This window comes from Emericellopsis atlantica, assembly GCF_019669845.1.
Source record: "Emericellopsis atlantica unplaced genomic scaffold F5Z01scaffold_16, whole genome shotgun sequence".
Taxonomy (NCBI): Eukaryota; Fungi; Ascomycota; class Sordariomycetes; order Hypocreales; family Bionectriaceae; genus Emericellopsis; species Emericellopsis atlantica.
This window is the reverse complement of record NW_025764718.1, coordinates 202,666-222,467: the sequence shown is the minus strand read 5'-3', so window position 1 is coordinate 222,467 and position 19,802 is coordinate 202,666. Positions and strand designations below refer to the sequence as shown.

At 47.8% G+C, this 19,802-nt stretch overlaps 5 protein-coding genes across 5 annotated transcripts; 3 read left to right on the top strand and 2 right to left on the bottom strand.

Moving 5' to 3' along the window:
• Positions 1 to 423: 423 nt before the first annotated feature.
• F5Z01DRAFT_623795 (coatomer beta subunit) lies at positions 424 to 3,501 on the top strand (the record flags this gene model as incomplete). Its single annotated transcript, XM_046261340.1, has 5 exons — positions 424 to 614; positions 667 to 780; positions 832 to 1,252; positions 1,297 to 3,295; positions 3,353 to 3,501. 5 exons carry the CDS (start codon positions 424 to 426, stop codon positions 3,499 to 3,501), a joined length of 2,874 nt encoding a protein of 957 aa, XP_046117427.1.
• A 101-nt stretch (positions 3,502 to 3,602) lies between these two features.
• F5Z01DRAFT_141005 (uncharacterized protein) lies at positions 3,603 to 5,307 on the bottom strand. Its single transcript, XM_046257667.1, has 2 exons — positions 4,820 to 5,307; positions 3,603 to 4,765 (listed from the first exon to the last, which is right to left on the bottom strand). Exons 1-2 carry the CDS (start codon positions 4,820 to 4,822, stop codon positions 3,863 to 3,865), a joined length of 906 nt encoding a protein of 301 aa, XP_046117426.1. The 5' UTR covers positions 4,823 to 5,307; the 3' UTR covers positions 3,603 to 3,862.
• Positions 5,308 to 5,842: 535 nt separating this feature from the next.
• On the top strand, positions 5,843 to 7,060 carry F5Z01DRAFT_637247 (uncharacterized protein; the record flags this gene model as incomplete). Its single annotated transcript, XM_046262266.1, has 1 exon — positions 5,843 to 7,060. One exon carries the CDS (start codon positions 5,843 to 5,845, stop codon positions 7,058 to 7,060), a length of 1,218 nt encoding a protein of 405 aa, XP_046117425.1.
• Positions 7,061 to 7,285: 225 nt separating this feature from the next.
• On the top strand, positions 7,286 to 8,034 carry F5Z01DRAFT_637246 (uncharacterized protein; the record flags this gene model as incomplete). The annotated part of the gene is made up of 4 exons (XM_046262265.1): positions 7,286 to 7,482; positions 7,543 to 7,547; positions 7,588 to 7,755; positions 7,781 to 8,034. 4 exons carry the CDS (start codon positions 7,286 to 7,288, stop codon positions 8,032 to 8,034), a joined length of 624 nt encoding a protein of 207 aa, XP_046117424.1.
• Positions 8,035 to 9,459: 1,425 nt separating this feature from the next.
• Positions 9,460 to 11,996, bottom strand: F5Z01DRAFT_681923 (uncharacterized protein; the record flags this gene model as incomplete). The annotated part of the gene is made up of 6 exons (XM_046265726.1): positions 9,460 to 10,123; positions 10,167 to 10,246; positions 10,872 to 10,943; positions 10,965 to 11,450; positions 11,703 to 11,823; positions 11,890 to 11,996. The coding sequence occupies 6 exons, from the start codon at positions 11,994 to 11,996 to the stop codon at positions 9,460 to 9,462; spliced, it is 1,530 nt and encodes a 509-aa protein (XP_046117423.1).
• Positions 11,997 to 19,802: the final 7,806 nt, after the last annotated feature.

Sequence of the window (19,802 nt, the reverse complement as noted above, 5' to 3'; positions counted from 1 at the left end):
GCGGGGCATTCAGCTACAGGGGTCTGGGTCGACGTTGAGGCAGCGAGATCGCGTTGGTGGGGCCTTCACGTGACGACTACTACCCCTGTAGGCGTCGGTCTCTGGTGCCACCCTGTTCCAGGACAGATATTCATGAAGCTGGCCTCCATCGTGCGATTACACCAGCACCTGCGACCGTCAATTGAAAGAGTTCGGACATTGCGGCTCAGGGTCTGACCTTCGAAATAGCGACCTGCATTCACCAGGGGTTTCCTCATTGCCCCAATCCGAAGTCGCCAACCTCTGGAGTCTCCGAAACCCCTAATCGTATCCCCACCGCCCAGCTGTGAACAGCTCGTCAAGGGCCGCTCGCAAACGAAACTACAACGCATCGCGGAACGCTCAGGAGATACGCGACGGGGCGGAGCCCGTAAGACCTACACAATGTCTGGGTTCCTTGAGCATTCATACAGCTTGGTCCACCAGGACAATGCTGCGGACGTTCCCTCCGTGTCCGATCTGCGGACCCAGCTCGAGAAGGGGACCGACGATTCGAAGGTTGAGACCATGAAGCGCATTTTGACCATCATGCTCAATGGTGACTCAATGCCTTCTTTGCTTATGCATATTATACGGTCAGTACTAGGCAACCTGCTGTATAGCCAACTGACTCACATGCGTCGGTAGCTTTGTTATGCCCGCCAAGGACAAGCGACTCAAGAAGCTCCTCTACTTCTACTACGAGATATGCCCGAAGCTTGACGCTGGTGGCAAGCTCAAGCAGGAAATGATCTTGGTCTGGTAGGTCGAACAGTTAATGTGGGAGGAGCTGTACTGACGACTGCTCCCCAGCAATGGCATCAGAAACGATCTCCAGCACCCGAACGAGTACATTCGCGGCAACACCCTCCGCTTCCTCTGCAAGCTTCGCGAAGCTGAGCTTATTGAGCCCCTCCTTTCTTCAGCCCGCTCATGTCTGGAGCACCGGCATGCTTATGTCCGCAAGAACGCGGTCTTTGCTATTTCTTCGATCTTCTCCCACTCCCCATCTCTGATCCCCGATGCTTCAGAACTTATCGCGACTTTCCTAGAGAGCGAGACGGATGCGACCTGCAAACGAAATGCTTTTGCTGCGTTAGCCAGCATCGATCACGATGCGGCTTTAATCTACTTGAGCTCGGTATTCGAGGGTATTGCCAACGCTGAAGAGCTCCTTCAACTTGTAGAGCTGGAGTTCATCCGCAAGGACGCAATCCAAAACTCACAGAACAAGGTATGTCGGTCCGGCGTGATTCTTTTCTATACTTACCCGTCTAGGCTCGTTATCTTCGCTTGATCTTTGACCTTCTCGAAGCGAGCGCATCTACAGTTGTCTATGAGGCTGCGTCGTCTCTTACTGCCCTAACCAACAACCCAGTCGCCGTCAAGGCTGCCGCCGCCAAGTTCATCGAGCTGAGCATCAAGGAGGCAGATAACAACGTGAAACTCATCGTCCTCGATCGCGTCGATCAACTGCGCAAGAAAAACCCCGGTGTCTTGGACGATCTCACGATGGAAATCCTGCGTGCTCTAACGAGCACTGATCTCGACGTCCGCAAAAAGGCCCTTGAGATTGCGCTGCAGATGGTGACCAGCAAGAACGTTGAAGAAGTGGTGCTACTTCTCAAGAAGGAGCTGTCAAAAACTGTGGACCAAGAATACGAGAAGAACGCCGAGTATCGATCTCTCCTCATTCATTCTATTCACCAATGTGCTATCAAATTCTCGGAAGTTGCGGCCAGTGTTGTGGACCTTCTGATGGACTTCATCGCCGACTTCACGAATGCGTCAGCGGTTGATGTTATCAACTTTGTCAAGGAAGTCGTGGAGAAGTTCCCCAATTTGCGCCCTACTATCGTTCAGCGGCTAGTATCTACTCTCGACGAAGTACGCGCCGGAAAGGTTTATCGTGGCATTATGTGGATCATTGGCGAATATTCTCTTGAAGAGAAAGATATCCGAGACGCGTGGAAGAGGATCCGGTCCAGCCTTGGCGAGATACCGATTCTGGCTTCAGAGCAGCGACTTCTTGAAGACCACGGTTCTGAGGAGCAAGCAGACGACCAACCTAACGGCGGGTTCAAGCCTGCTGCTCCTAGCGGATCTCGTAAGGTCCTTGCGGACGGTACGTACGCTACGGAAACTGCCCTCACCAGCCAGTCCTCAGCGGCGGCCAAGCTTGAAGCTGTTAAAGCGGCCCAGAAGCCCCCATTGCGACAACTGATTCTTGATGGCGACTACTATCTTGCTTCTGTTCTTTCATCAACATTGGTCAAACTCGTTCTGCGACATTCTGAGCTCTCGTCGGACAAGGCTCGGACCAACGCTCTGCGTGCCGAGGCGATGCTCATCATGATCTCTATTCTACGCGTGGGCCAATCACAATTCGTCAAAGCACCCATTGATGAGGACTCAGTTGACCGCATCATGTCTTGCGTTCGCTCTCTGGCTGAATTTGAGAAGAAGAAGGAGCTTGAGAATGTGTGGCTCAAGGACACTCGCAAGGCTTTCAACGCCATGGTGCAAGTGGAGGAGAAGAAAAGGGCGGCAAGGGAGGCGCATGAGAAGGCCAAGACAGCTGTGCAAGTTGATGATGTAGTAGACATCAGGCAGCTGTCCAGGAAAAACGCCAGTGACGGCCTCGACGAGACCGAGGTTGACCTGGAGAGGGCGACAGGCGGCGAGTCAGCAACAGAAGACCTGTCTTCCAAGCTCAGCCGGGTTGTTCAGCTTACCGGATTCTCCGATCCTGTGTATGCGGAAGCCTACGTCAAGGTGCACCAGTTTGACATTGTACTCGATGTCCTTTTGGTGAACCAGACCATGGAGACACTCCAAAACCTGTCGGTCGAGTTCGCGACTCTCGGCGACCTCAAGGTGGTGGAGCGTGCCACTACCCAAAATCTCGGGCCGCACGATTTCCACAATGTGCAGTGCACAATCAAAGTATCGTCGACTGACACTGGTGTCATTTTTGGTAACGTCATTTATGATGGTGCCCATTCGACCGATACCAATGTTGTCATTCTGAATGATCTTCACGTCGACATCATGGACTACATCCAGCCCGCTTTCTGCACAGAAACCCAGTTCCGAACTATGTGGACGGAATTCGAGTGGGAGAACAAGGTGAACATCAACTCCAAGGCGAAGACCCTCCGAGAGTTCCTGGAGCAACTCATGGCGTGTACGAACATGGAGTGTCTGACCCCTGAGGCAAGCCTCAAGGGTGATTGCCAATTCTTGAGTGCTAATCTCTATGCGCGGAGCGTATTCGGTATGTCATGCTTCCGTTTCGAAAGGACCACCAGTCGTGTAAGCTAACAATCAAAAGGCGAGGATGCACTGGCGAACCTCAGCATTGAAAAGGAGGGCGACGACGGCCCTGTTACTGGTTTCGTCCGGATAAGAAGCAGGTCGCAGGGCCTGGCGCTCAGCCTAGGGTCATTGAAAGGGCTGAATAAGATTGGGTCCTCTGCTTAGATCGACCGGGGCTGAATCAGCTTCTTAATGAAAACTGGCCCTTTCCCCAGCGGAATGGGTAGGTTACAGAGAGCTGGCACACATTCCACCGAGGACGACGACCATCCCAAATGAAGGGCGATGGGGAAACTGGAAACGTAGGAAAACGCCATTGCCACTATAAATCCACGCCAATCTGTACTATCATTATGGTCCGTTTGTGCATGTAACAAAGAACAAATCCTGAACTGAAAGAGTGAATCAATAAGAAGACAGGCCCCTGTGACCGACGATGGGCACCGCTAGACTCCCAACTCCATTGACGCTGTAGATTGCACCCTCGTGAGGAAAAATAAAGGAACAGAGCGACAGGGACAGCCTATCATGCCTTGTGATCAAAGACAAGAGCATTGACAATATGCCCCTCCTGCCACCCTTGTGATGCGAGGGACGCGCCCCCCTTCAAGATCTTGCCCATGTACGCGATTCGGATGCTTTTGTCTGCGCTCAAGGATGCCTTGTTTGCGATTTTCCTTGCAACGCTCCGGGAAGTCTCGGATGGGCTAATCATGATCTGGTAGTCTCTGGCGTTCTCGCTCAACCTCGCACGAAGAGTAACTTGAGGGGTCACGTCCACGACGTGTTTGTCTTTCTCCATGTCTTCCGAGATATCCTCGGCTTGTGGGTCGTCCACACCCGTTGGAAGCTCGCCCTTGACATCGCTGTCCTCTGAGACATTGTTGGGATCGCACACAATGTACTGTGGCAGAGGGTAGTAATTGCCCAAGGAATCGTACACACCGTTGGCAAGACTCCCGGTAGGCAACGAGATTTCTGCGGCCGAAAGGATCGTCTGCGCCAGCGCCACGCCATCCGCCCCATTTGGGTCTTCCCACATGGCCTGGAGTGCAGCATGTATGGTCTGCCAGATCTCTGCTCTGCCTGTCACACGTGTGTCGAAGAAATCCCGACGCTCTTGCGCCAGCTCCCGGCGCGTCCACAGCCGGTCTTTCGAGATCCATGAAAAGGGCTTCAGGGGCTTGTTGATGTGCTGGTCGAGCGGCCGCTGCTGTCGGCTATGCCTTCGGGAGTTGTCGGCGAGCGTTTGGTTCCCGGCGGATCGATGGTTACTCGCCGTGTTGGCGCCCGCATGCCCTCGTCGAGCGGCGCTTTGTGCGCTTTCGGGAAGAGTGAGAGGCGGCGGGTTGATCGCACCGGCGGACGTCGTCAAGTCACCTCCCGGGTAGGGTGAGTTGGGCCCGGAGGAGCGGGAGAAGCAGCAGCCCTAAACGAATGTCAGCGGATCTGCTGTCTGAGACATACTGTTATAATCGCATACCATAGTGAACGACAACCGGGGCCCTGGAGAGTGGACAAACTCGCGGAGTGCAAGCAAATGCGTCGAGAACAGTTGTCTGGCTCAAGGCTTCAAGAGTGTAAGGCCATACCCGACCCTAGCACTTCGTTGACGGCCACGAGAATAATTTGGGTTCAGAACCAGTAGTGACTCAATGCAGCGGTCATCGCAAGCTGCTTCGGAAAGGTACAGCGGAATCGGAACGAAGTGGTGGGTAGATGGCAAAAGATATGTCGCAATCCGCGGTCTGGAGGGCCGGTAGGTTTAACAGGTAATAGGTGGAGGCGATCGCGGCTAATGACAGTCACGGTGTTGAAGTATCAACCTGCCCTCTGATGAGTTCGCCAAGTACTTTGGCTGCTCCAGGGATCAGCGGGGGACGGCGATGCGGGCGGAAACGAGGCAAGCCGACGGAAGGGGAATGGCCACGCGGTCAGCGAGCTTAGCAGAAAGGTTGTATTGATGATGCTCGCCATAAGGTATTTGACGAGGCGCGGGAGGTGAATGATGGACTAATCGGGTGGCTGCTAATTAGCGCCAACCAATCTCAGGCGCATGCATTTAGGCTCAGTCTAAGTTACCCTACACTGAACTTCTGAAGTACGTACCGTAAGTTCTCGACAAAGTCGCTAGCGCTGGTCTGTCTTAGCTGACCACAGTCCTTGCTAGAAGCGGTGCCAATTGAGCAGATATTGTCGGGCTGTATGGCCTGAGTATTGCACAGGGCTGTATACAGGGACAACTACTATCCTTCATCCATCCATCCATTGTCTCTTTGTCGGTCGCACGACAAAACCACCTTTGTACACGAGGACGGCCGAAGCTCGCGACACAATGTCAAAGCCCTTAGGGTGTCGGTATTTATACCCGGTATGACCCCATGGCGTGACAGTGCTGTGGCTTTACCCTGTGATAGCACGGTAGTGTGATGCCCGACAAAACTTGGCAAAATCATCATCCCATCAACGCCACCGGCACCGACACGTTGTTGGTCTCGAAAACATCATGTCTACAAGAACTAGCTTCGATGGCATGCAAAGCTCATGGCTTGGAGGAGAATCATGGACGTCGAACCAGACACGATCTTCGAGCTTGAGTCGTGGAATATCTGTCCCAGCAGGTGCTCAGACCAGATCGACGAAGCAACAATATACGCAACTACTCAGGCAGCTGATGCTCGAGCTACCGAGACAGGACCGAGACCCAAGTCTTCTTGACCGCTCAAGTAAGATGAGAGCACCTGGGAAAGGGCCTGTACCCGTGCAAGTTGAGCGCAGCCTGCGGCGTCGTCACGCTGATTACTGGCGTCAAATCGACGAGCAGGTCAAGCATGGTCGTCCGATTTATGGATGGCAGCAATGCTGGGGCAAGAAGTGTTACAATCGCCGTTGCCTGTACACTGACCTCCATAGCCTGCCTGTTCTGACGAAAAGGTATTCGCAAATGATGGATCCCGGTGGCAGAAGCGTCTCTTTCGTCAACGCCATAGCTCAGCACTTTTGGGGCGTGAACGTGGACCAGAGCCATCGTGCGCTGCTCGAGGCATTCCTGGAGTCGCCTGTCATTCATGGGGCGTTGGGTCAGTTCTGGAAGCAGTGCAGAGACAACAAGATAGAGCTAAAGGCTACGAACTTTGCACGTTCTGTGGCCAAGCTGCAACACCAAATCACCCAAATTGTCTTGTCTACCTTGAGCAGGACCCCGGTGTCTCTATCTCATGAGTTCTTTGGTTGCGAGGAATACGGTTCACCCCGGCGGTGGACGCTCCGACAGCTGGTAGTCCAGTTCGTCTGCACCGCCGAGACTTGGCGACGGTATGGATTGAGTAGAGGGTTTCCTTGGGATTTTGGCTCTCCGAACGCTGTTGCAGAAGCCTATTGTGGGATTCTAGTCAACTTCGTTGACATGGTTGCCTCGAAGGCCTTTTACTTGCGGATCTTGAGTGACATGCAGGTCAATGAGGTTTGGCAACAATGGATCAACGCGTATTCGGCATGCAGGCTCCAAGGTCAAGACTCGACGCCCGGCAGTCTGGCTTTTGGCCCAAGTGAGCTTGCCATAGACTCAGGCGGCGGTGGCCGGACGGAGGAGGTCTTCACTGGATATGGCTGTAACGCAACATCGGACGTAACCGGCGGGCCCCTCGAAAGTTTTGAAGACGCAGAGTTAGATGCGTGGACAAGCTCTGACGACGAGGACCACGAACAAGAACACTGCGGGTGATATCACCGCGCACATGCAGGCGGTTGAACCCATCTAACAAAAGACCTGATTGATCTAACCTCTAACCAAAGACTGGAGCTCGTCCGCCAAGCAGTTGGAAAGCAGGACGGTTTCCCTCAGCGCAATGGAACATGAAGCTTGCTGTCTTGTTACTTGACTATTTCAGCGACGGTAGATACAAAGTGGCATGACGCTGCGTGCAGAATCACCTGCCCCCCGCCCTCCATGGCGCAGAAACGAGGGTGTGACCTTGAATATTGTGCATTTATCCGCCAAAGAATCACCTTATCCCGCGGGCAAGATCGCGAACAAGACGTCACCTCGGTGGTCCAACAGCGAGAATGCTATGTCCGAAGCCTGCGGAGACCGACACGCGCCGCTCTAGCTGTAGCCGAAGCCTCCCGAGTGCTCCCGGTTGGTCGGTAGGTCGTCTGTATAAGTGAACTTGGACGCGCCCCCTCGTTGCAATTACCCCGTGTTAGGATACGTAAGTAGGGACATCAATTGAGAGCACCCGGCTAAACAAGGCTCAACCCATCAACCACCTCCTCAAGCTTTAAACTGCGCGAACCGCACGTCTCGATGGTGCAGCAACGTCACCCCCGACCTTTCTCAACTGCGACCAAGGTCCACCCGGCGCATCTCGCTGAATTCCATTTGCATTATTCCACCCGACGACGAATGCCGTCGCGATGGTACGTATTTTTTTGCTTAACCAAGGATTTCGCTCGCCTCCCGAACGTCTATACTCACGATTGAAAAGGCTCACGTCAGTAGCCGCCCTGGCTGTGGCAGGATACGGCATCAACGCCTACGTGCTGCAGGCGCGTGATCGCCGCTTAGCCGAGGCCCGCCAAGCCGAGCAAATGGACCTCGAACGAAGGCGGCAGTACGAAGCATTGGCAGACGTCTATGGTGGACGCTCAACACTTGAAGAGCTGGAACAGGCCGTGGCACACTATGAGAAGAAATGATATTCGCCCGCAACGTTCGAGGAGGCAGGAAGCACGCATCGATTTGAACAAATGCTGGTTGATGAGCGGGCACAGTCGCATTGCATATGGCGTTCGTTTATTATCGGCTAGCGTCGTCTTTATGAGGGTCATCATCACCAGCTGAAGGACCAGCTCTTGAAACGATATTTGCATACAAGTCCATGGCATCAAACCACGACTCGACGAAACAACTTTGGCGCACAGAACGGAACAAGCCTCGCGATCGCTTTGGCCAGCGGCCCGAATAGGCATCGTGGCCCCTAACTCATCCGCCAGCGAATAGTGCTTGTCCCGGGTCGAAGCTGTCGAACGCGAGGAACGCTTTGGAGCGCAGATATCTGAGTTCTGCGTCAGCCTCATCGCCGCATCTCACCACAGGACCCAGAAACAGCCAATGGGAAAGGCGCCGGTCAAGGTCGCGAGCTATTGAAGCGGCGCAGGGCGCTGTACGTGACGTGGTAAAACAAAGGCAGCAGTCACGCCAATAGCATTACCAACAGTGAGCTCAATACCCAGTCCGTGATCCTTGGTGAACTATCCCACTTCATCCTCGTCTTGACCTTTGCTGGTATGCGAAGAAGACCCATGAACCATCGCCACCAGTGAACCCCTGGGAGGGCGTAAAGCCGCCGTATGTAACGCATCTTAATTAATGCCTTGTAGATGTGAGCGCCCCTTTTTCGCCCCTTTGCCCACCAATCCTGATACCCTTGAGGCACCGCCTGACTAAAAAGCCTTCAAGTTCGACCTTAGTCCCAATCCGCCTCCTGGACACCATCAAGTCATCTCGCCACCTCCTCCCCTGAAAGTCCAGGTGATCTGCGCATCTCGCGACTGCGCAGTAGCAATCGTCATGCAAGACTGCAGCATTAGTATTCTTCACAGTCTCCGCCCACTTGACTTTGTCTTTCCGTTTGTCTGATCCTGACGGGTTCGAGATGGCAGTGCAGCCGCAAGAGCATTGCATATGTTGAGGACCCGTGTTCAAATTCAGGTGCTGGGGGCTGTACAACTGTTCGACGGGGATCTATCCAAAGGCCAATCTTAGGCTCAAGGCATCAACCTATGTGGAACAAGATAAACGTTATCAGGTTGACATTGCTGTAACCTTTTGCCGGCTTCCATATATGAGGTTCTGTTTTTGACTTACATGCCTCATGAGACTCAATCTTCCTCCACCGATGGGGATGTGGACTCATGGAGCGGACGCCGGCGGCTTTACAAGGTATGAGAAAACATATTGAGGCTAATCTGGAGTGGCACGCCATTGGATCACTGCTTTTGCTTGATTGGTGCTTGAGAATAACCGCTCTTTGATGTAATAGGGGTGAGGGAGCCAGGAGAAGTCCAGCACCCAGGAGTCCACGACGCTACCAAATCAACCCGAGCGCTGGAAACCAGTCCTTACTGTTCCGCCGCTTTGAGCTCTCGTCGCTTCATCTTCCTTCCGTCGACTTGCGTTTTGAGCTTTCTGGCAAATTCTTGTGAGACTCTAACCACGAATGTCATTCTATCCGCAATCTCATCGACGTGTTGTTCCCAAGCCTCAAAACTGACTCCCTCACAGAAGTACTGTATCAGTGTCGAGGCTATCGCCTTATGGACAGCCCCGTTCCCCAACGGCTCGTATGCATCTGCAAACTCACGCATCACAGCCTTCTGGTGTGCTGTGTCAAGCTGGAAGCGAAAAAGCGTGCGGTGCGCGTCGCTGATGCACGTATATATGCAGCCAACTATATAATCGGCCAGCGCTAGGCAGATGAACCGATCACACAGCTTATGAACCTCAATGAGGTCTTTGATCGGAGTGCGTTTGTTGCTTGGTTGTGGGTCGGTTTGCGGAGTGGGAGGCGTCAGCGAGACGATCGAAGAATGCGAATATGCGAGGCCGATGAAAAGTGCTAGATATTTCGGGTCGATATCATCGAATGTAACCGATCCTCTCTGGCCTTCGACCCATGTATCTTCGAAGCAACGTTTGAAATACTCGGAGCAGCATGTGAGGATATCTCGATGAGCCACAAGGACTTCGCCGCTGGCAATAAGATCTATAGATTGTTCAGCGCTTCTGGCAACGTTAGTATTGGCTTCATCTTCATTTAGAAACGTACTTAATAAGCCACCCGGCTCGAGAATCGCTGAGGAGCGCCGAAGATGCGCCGCGGCCTTCTTCTGAGGTCTTCTGCTTCTTCTTCAGCGGCGTCATGATGTTTAGTGTGATATAAGGAGCTGAGGTGGAGTTGTAGTATCAATATAAACTTGCAGCAGCAGTGCAAATTTTGTGATCTTGGGTAAGGTAATGGAAGGCACGTGCTAGCCACGGACAGCGATAGCTGTCAACGGAAGAAAAGGCAGGAGGCAGGGACGGGTGGGGGGAGGAAGGAAGGAAGGAGAGGAGGAAGGAGGAGATAAGAAAGAGAAGAAGGAATCATATGTGGCTACCTGACTGCTGGCACGCCACCTGGTGAGTGGTGATATCGGATGGCCAGGATTTGAAGCGAGTGTGCACAACGAGATGCCCGATGATTTCTCTGAGCCTCGGTTTCGTATGTTTCGAGAACAGGATATTGCTATCGAATGCCTCAATGAAGGTCGAACACCTCAATCACCCACAATGCTTCCATGGGAGAATACAATGAGTACCTGCGTCTCCTCTTTGATCAGAGAGAAAGTTGCCAAGACCCTGTGACAGTAGTAGACTCGCTTTCAGAGCTTAGCCATATACTCAGGTTTTCATCGAGCCGCCAATTCGCAAGACCCTACGTGTCCCGATACCCTCAGGCCGGGGCCTTGCCCTTGACTTTTCGAATAATGACCAAATCTCCTTCTCTTTGCCAGCCACATTCATCCTCTTTCTGTATTTCGGGCCACGTTTTGTCTGTCATTGCCTCCAAGAAGTCCACTCTCACGCTCATGTATGTCCTCCCAAAAGCCTTCAGTGTCGTGATTCGCATGTCGTTCTCCGCAAACTCCATGATCCTTGCTTTGTGACCGTCCACCTCACCCTTGAGCTTCCGAAAGCGGACCCAGTTGTCATGGACAAGTGCGTGGAGCACGGCGTAGACCTTGGCACTCCTCAATTGATACTTCTTGGCGAGAATGAACGCCTCTGTGAGCTCCTTTCTACGGCATGCTGTGTCGAGAACGAGATAACCAACAATTTCCTCTTTTGTCATGGACTCGAGAGCATTTTGCGGGTGAAGCCATTGAAGGAGCCACAGTATGGCGGGATGGTACGACTCAGGATGGCGAACGAGTATGCTCAACCGGACGCAGAAAAGATAGGCTTGGTTCGCGAAATCATCGACCCGCTTCGAGGCTACTATACCTTCACGCAGCTTTCGGAGAGCCATCAAAATGTCCGAAAGTGCCCTGGTGTTCTCCGGATCTGCCAACTTTTCCGAAGACGGCCGAGGCGCTGTCTCTGAGGAGGTCGAAATTGTTGTGGACTCCCTTTCTGTGCTGCGAGAAACAACTGCAGATTGCTTGCTCTTTGGAGCAACCGCTATGTTGGTCTTGGATTCGAATTTATCCGGCGATTCTTCTGGGTGCTCCTCTGCATCCGGCTTCATGTTGGGGGTTTCTGCTCTGCTCCTTCCTCGCAAGGGCGCAGCTGTTGGTGCTGAGAGCGGTCCTGCTCCCTCTGCCAACTCCAGAGCTGCGAATCGTCGGCTCAGCTCGTCACCTGTTGCAGCATCTACGCAGAAGATCATGTACTTCTCCATGATCTTACGAAAGTACTTCTCTTGTGTGATTTCGTCTTTCAGTCTGCCGTTTCTTAGATACTGTGTGGATACGTTGAGCCAGCCTTAGGTGCTGAAACAGACGACTTACCGATCATCGCCTTTCGAGACCAGGCCCATGCTGTCGAGCGACTCTTGATCCACGGGCTTGAGCCTGCCCCAAGGCCCCGATGTAAGGCGACCGAACTTCTTGGACATGCTGATGCTGGCGCTGGCCGCTGGCCGCAGCATTCAGCTCAGGCTATGATAACAATGCCAACGCTTCCATAAACGGATGGTCCGGTTGACGCGCGTTGATGCTTGTGAGTGTGTTGACGAACTAAACACGAAGCTGTGGGGTTGTATGAAGAGCAATGCGCTCCGGGTAAGCAGGTACCTCGACCAAGGCGCCTGCTACGGCGGGATATTAGATCACAAGGTGCCAACGGTATCAACCCCCGCAGTGCAACGACACCACACCGGTGGCCCCTCCCACACTTTATAACCTATATACTTTTTAATATACCGCCACGAACGAATATCGAAGATTATTAGGCCTTAATTTTAGATACACGTAATAAGGGCCTTTTAGCGACTTAGATTCTTGAATTTCTAAATAATACGATCGTTAGTGACGGTGGGAATGCTATGTTAAAAATCACGCTTAAAAGAGCGCTAGTATTATGGACTGCCCCTCGTCTAATAGCCCGCTTGTGACGTTCGGGTCTAGACTAGCTACCGGGTAGATAGAATAGAAGTCGGGTTTGAACTAAGTACACTAGGATGTCGTTGACTTGAGCGGTCGGGTTATAGTCTATGTGCGAGATAGTGGATCTTACGTAGATAATTATATTAATAGCTAAGGAGCTGGTAGAGACTAACTATGGTGAAGCTAGGCTTCTTATATACTAAGGGGATCTTTGTGTGAAGCGAATAATACCCGTGGATTATAAGGCTTATAAGATAAGTGCGATAATCCGGATTATGGTGTTTTATAGATAATCTAAAGTAACTAGTGAAAAAGAGTGGGTTATGCGTTATATCACGTGCGGGCCGTATGGCGGCGCATGCGGTCGTATATTAGGTCGTAACATAATATCTCCTCTCCTAGGATCTTATCCTAAGATCTTAAAACCGTGTTGGTTCCCGTGATATGCGTTCCTTGCTTCTTGCTCCTTCTTCCTACGGTATGCTGATTAAAATACTAGACCGCGTTACGAAAAATCGTAATTTTCGTTCCTAAAAAACCGAATAACGTGACGCTCTTCTCGAGGTCGTGTTCCTGAATTCCGTAAAAATAAAGAATACTTATTCTACTTGCGAAAAGAACGATCGTAAATATATTGCTTCCGAGGAGGATTCTTCGCGCTATTTTAAGTGCGTCCGTCTTAACCTTTCTTATTGCGATATTAAAGCGCTTTCGCTATAGCAATTACGTCGAATTACTACGTAATATACCCGCTTCGAATCTAAATTAGAAAAGGCGGAGGAAGCTCGTTATATAATAGACGCTAAGGTAGAGCGTCTTCGAAAATAAAAGAAATTGTGGTTTGAAAAGATAATACGAGCCGTGTCTCGTGGTATCGATAGTATGGAGGAACTAGAGCGTGTCGAGCGTGAGGAGGCCGAGCGTGAGAGTACTCGCTAATCGGATGCCTCTATATCTAGTAATTTCGTAGCTCGTTCTTCGATAGATGGTCTAGTGACTCTAGATTTCATAGAAAATTAGGAGGAGTGTTTTGGCAGTGGTCCCCCGGAGCCCTTGTTTATGGAGGATTTTACTATGTCTGCCTTATAGTATGCCTAGGCGTCGGGTTAGAGCGATAGAAACGGCGGACCTTGTCCTAGTAGTTCGTTAGGTGTTTAGGTGGTTCCTATATATTTTCGCTATTCGCATAGCCTTTTTATTTAACTAAGTACTTAACTTCTCCGTTAATTATTTATTTGTCGAGGATTCGTTCTAGTTCGTAGAGTTCTTTAAGAACTTCTAGTTCGTAGTTTGTTTTTACGTTTTATAGTGCCTTTTCGAGTAGTAAGATATAAAAGACTAGGTATATTCTTATACTTAAGGGTAGTAAAAGTTTATAGTTAGTGTCTAAGATAACTTTATTAATCTTAAATAGTCTAAGTTTTTTGTAGTCGAGCTTTAGTAAAAGTCGAGTTATTATGAAGTTTTTGCGTAGTAAGTAGACTATATCTCCCCTCCGAAAGATCGGTCCCTTCGATCTTTTCTAATTATAGTACTTCGATATTCGTATGCGTACGAATTCGAGTTATTTCTTTATATATTCGTGTAGTAAGCGTAACTAGTCTACTTCTAGCATAGCTTTTTTAGTAAGTAGTCTATCCCTTGGTATCTTATTACTAAACTTAGGTTCGTATCTATAGTTCGCGTAGAATAGTAAGATCTTAGTTAATTCCGTAGGTGCACTATTATAGGCGAGTTAGGCGAGTGGTAACTTCGAGACTTAATTATCCTATTTATAGTTAATATAGTACCGTAGGTACTATTCTAATATCTAGTTTAACCTTTCTATTTGTCTATCCGTCTAAGGGTAGTAAGCTATACTAAGCTTATGTTTAGTTCCGAGTTAAGCTATTAAGGCTTGCTAAAATTTCGAGGTAAATGTCGTCCCTCGATCCGAAATGATTTCTTCCGGAAGGCCGTGGTTAGCCACGATATGTTTGAGCACCGTATATGTAAGTATCTCTGCGTCTATTGCTTCTTAATATAGTAGGAAATATCCGAATTTGCTTATTCGGTCCGTGATAACGAATATACTATTATATTCGACGTTAGATCCTGGTTCCTTTGACTTAGGTAGCTTCGTGATATAATCGAAGGCTATTAATTCCTATAGTCTTAAAGGCACTAGTAGTAGCTTTAGTTCTCTATATAGTTTGTGCCGGGTAGCCTTACTACGTGCGTAATCTTCGTATTATCCGACGATACGCGCGACGTCTGCCTTAATTCCTTAGTAATCGTACGTTCGTCGTATTCGTTTAAGAGTCTTTCTAACTCCTTGGTGTCCTGCCGTAGGATACGTATAAATATTAATTAAGATTTTATCGCGTAGCGGCGGTAGTATCTAAAGTAATCTATTCCTAGTGGGTCCTTTTCTTATTTCTATCGCGCAGTCCGTAGGTATTTCCTTATTATATTTAGACATCTAATCTAGTATTTTATCGTAGTGTATAGTATCTACTTCTACTCTAAATATAAGGAGGTTAAGTGCTATTTATACGTAGTTTCCTTCGTTATTTCTCTAAAATATCTAGCCCTTGGCCTTTAGTACTTCTATATCGTAGTCTGGTCGGCGGCTAAGCGCGTCTACTCTACCATTCTCCGATCCCTTCCGATAGATAATCTTAATATCGTATTCGGCTAGGAATTCAGCGTATCGTACTTATCGTGAGCTAAGTTCTTATGTCGTAGCGAAGTAGGAGATATTCTAGTGATCGGTGTAAACCTTAGTCCTAAACTTCGTCCCTAGTATATAATACTTGAATTCTTTAATAGCGGCGATAATTGCTAAGAATTCCTTATCGTAAATAGGGTAGTTTAGTTCCGCGCTATGAAGTTTCTTCGAAAAGAAGGCGATTGGTCGTACGTTATTATTATCGTCTCGTTAGCTAATTTGTGCTCCTATAGCGTAGTCCGATACGTCGGTTTCTAGTTCGAGTGGCCTCTCGGGGTCGTAGGTCGTGAGTATAGTATTTAATAGAATATTATCTCGCAACGTCTCGAAAGCCTTTTTCTATTCCTCTCCGAAGTAGAATTCCTTTTTACCCTTTATAAGTTCCGTGAGTGGTGTTACGATCTTGCCGAAGTCTCGTATAAAGCGTCGGTAGTAGTTCGCGAATCCTACGAATGCTTATACTTCTTTGAGGTTGTTTTTTAGTTCTAGCCAGTCCTTAACTACGCTGATTTTTACTTATTCTATTAGGATTTCGTTTAGTCGGATCGTGTATCCGAGGAATACGGTTTCTTATATATAAAACGCGTATTTCTCTAGGTTAACTAAGAGGTTCGTATCTTAAAGTGTTTTCAGTACCTAATAGACGTGTTTCTTATATTCCTTAAGGGTCTCCGAGAAGATTAGAATATCGTCTAGGTATACTATAACGAAGATATCTAGGTGCTCTCTAAGCACGTTATTGATCATTCGTTAGAAGGTAGCTAGAGCATTAGTAAGGCCGAATAGCATTACTAAATACTCGAATAGACCGAACTTAGTGCGGAAAGCTATTTTCTACTCGTCTCCCTTCTTTATACGGATTAGGTTATAGGCTCCCTTTAGGTTAAGAGCGGTGAACTAGTTCTTGCCGTGGAGTCTATCCTTAAGCTTATTGATAAGCGGCAGGGGCGTCCTATCTTTGACCGTGATATCGTTAAGCTACCGGTAGTCCACGACTAACCATAGCTTCCTATTCTTTTTTAGCACGAATATAACGGGATATCCTGCTTCCGAGGTAGAGGTTCGAATATAGCCTTTCTTAAGTATTTCGTCGATATATTCTCGTAATATTTTAAGTTACTTCTCGTTAAGGTTATAGAGCTTATAGAACTTAGTCGAGGTTCTAGTTTTAAGATAGATTTCGTGATCCTACTAACTATATTACGGAATACCCGTTTCGAGGGTTTCCTTAAATAACCTACTATACTTTCGGTATTCTAGCGGTATATTCTTTATTCGTTCTTCTTCTATTATAGGTTTCTTTTTTCTTTCTTCTTATAGGGCTTAGTTTGCTTTAAATATCTTTTGTATAATATTAGCGAGGATTCGTTTTCCTTGTTTATATCGTATACCCGGTTGTATAGCCTTCTCGGTTAGTACTACGGCTTTTGCCTACTTCGGCTCGCTTATATCCTTCGGTAAAGATCCTTTAGAGGCTAAGTCGTCGCGAATATTCGCTTCTTTCTAGTTAAATAGTGATTATCGCGTTGTTGTATCTATCCACGCTAACTAGCCAGTGCGCTAATCGACTACCGGATTACTTCTTATTAACTATAGGTGACCTAGTATTATATCGTATTTATATAAGTCTATAATATCGAAGACGATTATCTTATAGTGTCCTTATATCGTTGCGTCGAGATAATCGGTCTCGCGGTCGATAGTTCTATTATTATAATCGAAACTTTATCCTTTAATATTAAAAAGCTTATATACCCGAGTCTTGTGATTCTATAGTAGTATATATCGGTTAACTACTACTAGTAAGATATAGTTACCTATTGCCCTACTATCTAATAGTGCTCGTAGGTAATATTCGTTAATCTAGACTTCTAAAACCGTTTTCTATCCTCCGTCTGTCTCCACGGAGTAAAGGGTCTTTAGGTTTCCTTCGTCGTCCTATGCCCTTTCTATAGGCGATATTAATAGTTTTTTAACGGGTAGTATTCTATATTAATATTATTATCCTTAGGGTCGTATGCGTAGCTACTATCGTACGACTCTAGGTATGCCGAGGGATATCGTTTTCCTTTTTCTTCGTATAGGTGATATATATACCTATAGTAGTAGACTCCGTAGTCTAGTATATATCCTTCGAAGTGCCTATATATAACATACTGCGTGTATGCTTTTCCCTGCGGAATAAGGTATTCTCGTGCCTCGATCCTATATCGTAGGTATAGCGTTTCCTTCGCTCTAGTATATCTTTCGTGGTTTGTCTTTCCTTTACTAATATAGTCTTAATCCGCTTATTCGGTAGGGTCGAACGGCAATCTTATACCGTTAGGGTGCTTCTCGTATCCCTTACACCCTTATCCGTAGCTTAAGGCGTATTCCTTGCTCTTAACTATCTTAATACCGAGTAATGCCTTTATGGTATTCTCGTATCGCCGGAGCTCTTCTATCTCTTTTTATTCCCTAGTTCTATACTAATTAAATACCTTTACCTTAGCGTGTCGTAGATAGTCTACTAACTAACATCCGCGCCACGTTTTCTAGTCTCGTGCGCATACTTCGGGGCATTTTGCTAACTACCTTAGCATTATATATCCTATGCTAGGTTCTACGTGTATATATTCGTAGAACTTTGCTTTATGCTTTTCGTATAGGTCGTTGATAACGCGGGTGGCTAGTCCCTTAATTAGGTAGACTTAATGCTTTCTTTTATTAGGTATATATATTCTATAAAAGTAGTATATATAAGAGATCTATGAGAGTTCGTAGTGTTTTAGCGTATCTAGGTATATACGTGGGTCGTCTCCTAAGACTATTCTTCGGTTTATTACTTAGTTAATTCCTCTATCTAGCGTCTAAGCGGGGATAACTATCTAGAGGTCTTCTCCTTGCGGCAGGGGGTCGTATCGATCTATCGCTACTTTTATCTATTCTCGTAGGGTTGCTCGTCTATATAGTAGGTTAGTCTCGAGTATCTTTTTCTTCTATAGTAGTTCTTCTTCGTAGTCTAGGGTATCGGTTATATCGCTTCCCGAATTATCGCTAACCTTAGGGGTTATAGTGATTTTCTATATAATAGTAAGGGTCCTTGCCTTCGGGGCTTTTAGAAACTATCCCGATTCTTCCTTGCCGCCTTTGTGGGTATAGTAGTTATTATTATAGTATCCTGACTAGTATAGGGCTTCGTGCGCCACTGGTTAGTTTATAGGTTGCTTATTGACCTTCTTTAGTATTTTTTCCGTGTTAGCTACTTAGTTAGGGTATTATACCTTAGACTAGCTTGGGTACTTCGTATCGTAGCCGGACTTAGTTATATTTAGTTACTTCGGCTTACCTTTAGGCACTGGTCTCTAGCCCTGGCTTCGCCCTTTCTTTAGTGAGCGGTATTCGTGCTTCTAATAACCTAGCTTGCCGTAGTTGTGGCAGGTTGAGTTTTTCTTATTATTGTCTATCGCGGCGAGTTATCGTTATATGGCGTCTAGGTCTATAGGTCCTAGGTTTGTCGTATATACCTATACTATATTCTACTATCGGGGGCGTCCTTGGTTTAGATAGTAGCGACGTCCTCTATTACTATTATTTCTAAAGTTTAAGTACGACTAATTTATATTCCTCCCTTTTCCTAATATCTTGCGCTTTAGGTATAGTCGGTTATCGATCTTAATCGCGTTCGTGATATACTCCGTGAGGGACTTAGGTATGTCTTTGTCGTAGAGTTACTCCTAGACCTCTAACTTTAGACTATTAAAGAAGTAGGTTATAAGGGGTTCGTCGTCCTATCCGAGTCTATTGGATAATTATCGAAACTTTGATGCGTAGTCCGTAGTAGATCCCGTTTGCTTTAGGGTTCGTAGGGTCTTAATATTAACCCGGTTCTTATCTATATTTCCGAAGATATCCTTAATAGTGTTCTCGAAACCTTCGAAGCTTGCGAATATAGCTTAAGTTTCGTCGTCTTAGAGGTTAGCCGTAGTCTCTATAAAATCCCTTATGCGTGGTTCGAACTACGCTAAGGCCGTGCCGGTGAGACATATTCCTGCGTGAAGGATCTTATCTATGTTATCGGCGAGCTTGGTAGGGAATAGTCGATGGTATATCTTGAGCTAAGTTAAGAACCCGTTTAGTTATCCTAGGTTACTATCGAACGGTCTAGGTGACTTAGGCTTAATCGTCTCGCTAAGGTCCCTAACGTTATTATTCTCTATATCGGCCATGGTGTTGTATTGCTTAAGTACTTGACACGGTAGTGCACTAAATAAGAGCTATTAATATATGACGTTCGGGTCTAGACTAGCTACCGGGTAGATAGAATAGAAGTCGGGTTTAAACTAAGTATACTAGGATGTCGTTAACTTAAGCGGTCGGGTTATAGTCTATGTGCGAGATAGTGGATCTTGCGTAGATAATTGTATTAATAGCTAAGGAGCTGGTAGAGACTAACTATGGTAAAGCTAGGCTTCTTATATACTAAGGGGATCTTTGTATGAAGCGAATAATACCCGTGGATTATGAGGCTTATAAGATAAGTGCGATAATCCGGATTATAGTGTTTTATAGATAATCTAAAGTGACTGGTGAAAAAGAGTGGGTTATGCGTTATATCACGTGCGGG